Raw genomic sequence first — 1,416 nt, 5'->3', positions numbered from 1 at the left:
CTCTCTCTCTCTCTCTCTCTCTCTCTCTCTCTCTCTCTTTCTATCTCCCTCTTCCCTTCGTTCTTCTTCTCTTCCACCCCGTCCCTCTCCTGTCTTTCAATTTGTATTTCTCGTTTATTTGTATTTTGTGTGTACTCTAGTTTCTACTTATCTGTTTGCAAGTGTGCTTGTTCAGATGGATTGTAAAGGGAGTCCTCTTTCTTTTTTTTTGTTTTGTTTGTTTGTTACTTTCTAGTAACACCTGCTATTTTCGGCACTATATGACTTTTTTGTGTTATAAGCGCCGTAAAACTCTCGCTTACCCTTAGAACCACCTAAAACTTGGCATGGCATGTAAACATTTATCAAAGGCTTGCAGGTCTGTGCCAGTGGTTGTACCTCCCTCTGCTGTGCACTGGTTCCAGCGCGTTTCGGGAGGGTCGCTGGCGTTGTTGTATAGACACAGTTGTTAAGGGGTTTTTTGATGGGTGGTTGGCGGTTTCTCTGGTGTGGTTTGTTCCTTCTTTCCTATCAAACATCTATCGTCCTTATCTCTCCTCTTTCTTTTTTGTGTTTGTTACTCTCTTGTAACACCTCTAATCTTCGGCACTTATATGACCTAATTGTGTTGCAAGTGTCGTAAAACTCTTTCTGAAAAATATTTAAAACTTCAAAGCTGTCTATTGCAGGTGGTTGGGGCCTTGGTAGGTCCTGGTTTTTTTTACTTTTCCTCTTTTGTTTCCCTCCGTCTTACTTTTTCCCCAGCATTAAATGACCATTATTGTATGAATGTGCTTCTCTTTATTTTTATTTTAAAAAACGATCAAGCTTTCTATTACCACCATACTCATCATGAATTTCTTCTTTCTCTCTTTGACTCCTCCCACAGACTCGCTCCGAAGATGACGTCAAGACGGAGAAGGCGTGGCTTGAGGCGGAGAAGGTGTGGCTTATCCACCGCGGGGGCTTCTCGGAGGTGTTCCTGCTCAAGTCTGACAGCTCCGGCGGGCTGGCCGAAGGCCGGGTGCGCGTCAAGCTGGAGTCGGGGGACATCATCGAGGTGGACGAGGACGACATCGAGAAGGTGAGAGGGGGAATGGATGTGTGGATACCAACTAGCGTTTGAAAAAAGTTTTAAAATTAAGACACCCCCCCCCCCCAAAGCCCAATGTTCATACCGACTGCTTAGTGTAAGATGTGGGTGGTTGGAGGAGGGTGCACTGATGTGGTTTGATCCTTCTTTCGTATAGAACATCTATCTTCCTTGTCTCTCTCTTTTTTTTCTTTTTGGTAACACTATAGTACGTTTATACCAAATTAGTATAAGACATGGCCTTGACATGTGCTCTGGTGTGGTTCAATCTTTCTTTCCTGTCAAACATCTATTGTCCATCGTCTCTCTCTCTTTCTCTCTCTCTCTCTCTCTCTCTCTCTCTC

General features: G+C 44.0%; 1 protein-coding gene across 1 annotated transcript in view; it reads left to right on the top strand.

The window, feature by feature from the left end:
• LOC101845088 (unconventional myosin-XVIIIa) overlaps positions 1-1,416 on the top strand; it is a gene marked incomplete in the record, with an annotated part of 129,989 nt that overhangs the window by 77,560 nt on the left and 51,013 nt on the right. Inside the window, 1 exon segment of the mRNA XM_013081466.2 lies at positions 869-1,063. Within this exon segment, the coding sequence (XP_012936920.1) occupies positions 869-1,063 (195 nt within the window).

This window comes from Aplysia californica, unplaced genomic scaffold, assembly GCF_000002075.1.
Source record: "Aplysia californica isolate F4 #8 unplaced genomic scaffold, AplCal3.0 scaffold00132, whole genome shotgun sequence".
Taxonomy (NCBI): Eukaryota; Metazoa; Mollusca; class Gastropoda; order Aplysiida; family Aplysiidae; genus Aplysia; species Aplysia californica.
This window is presented reverse-complemented; position numbering and strand designations above follow the sequence as displayed.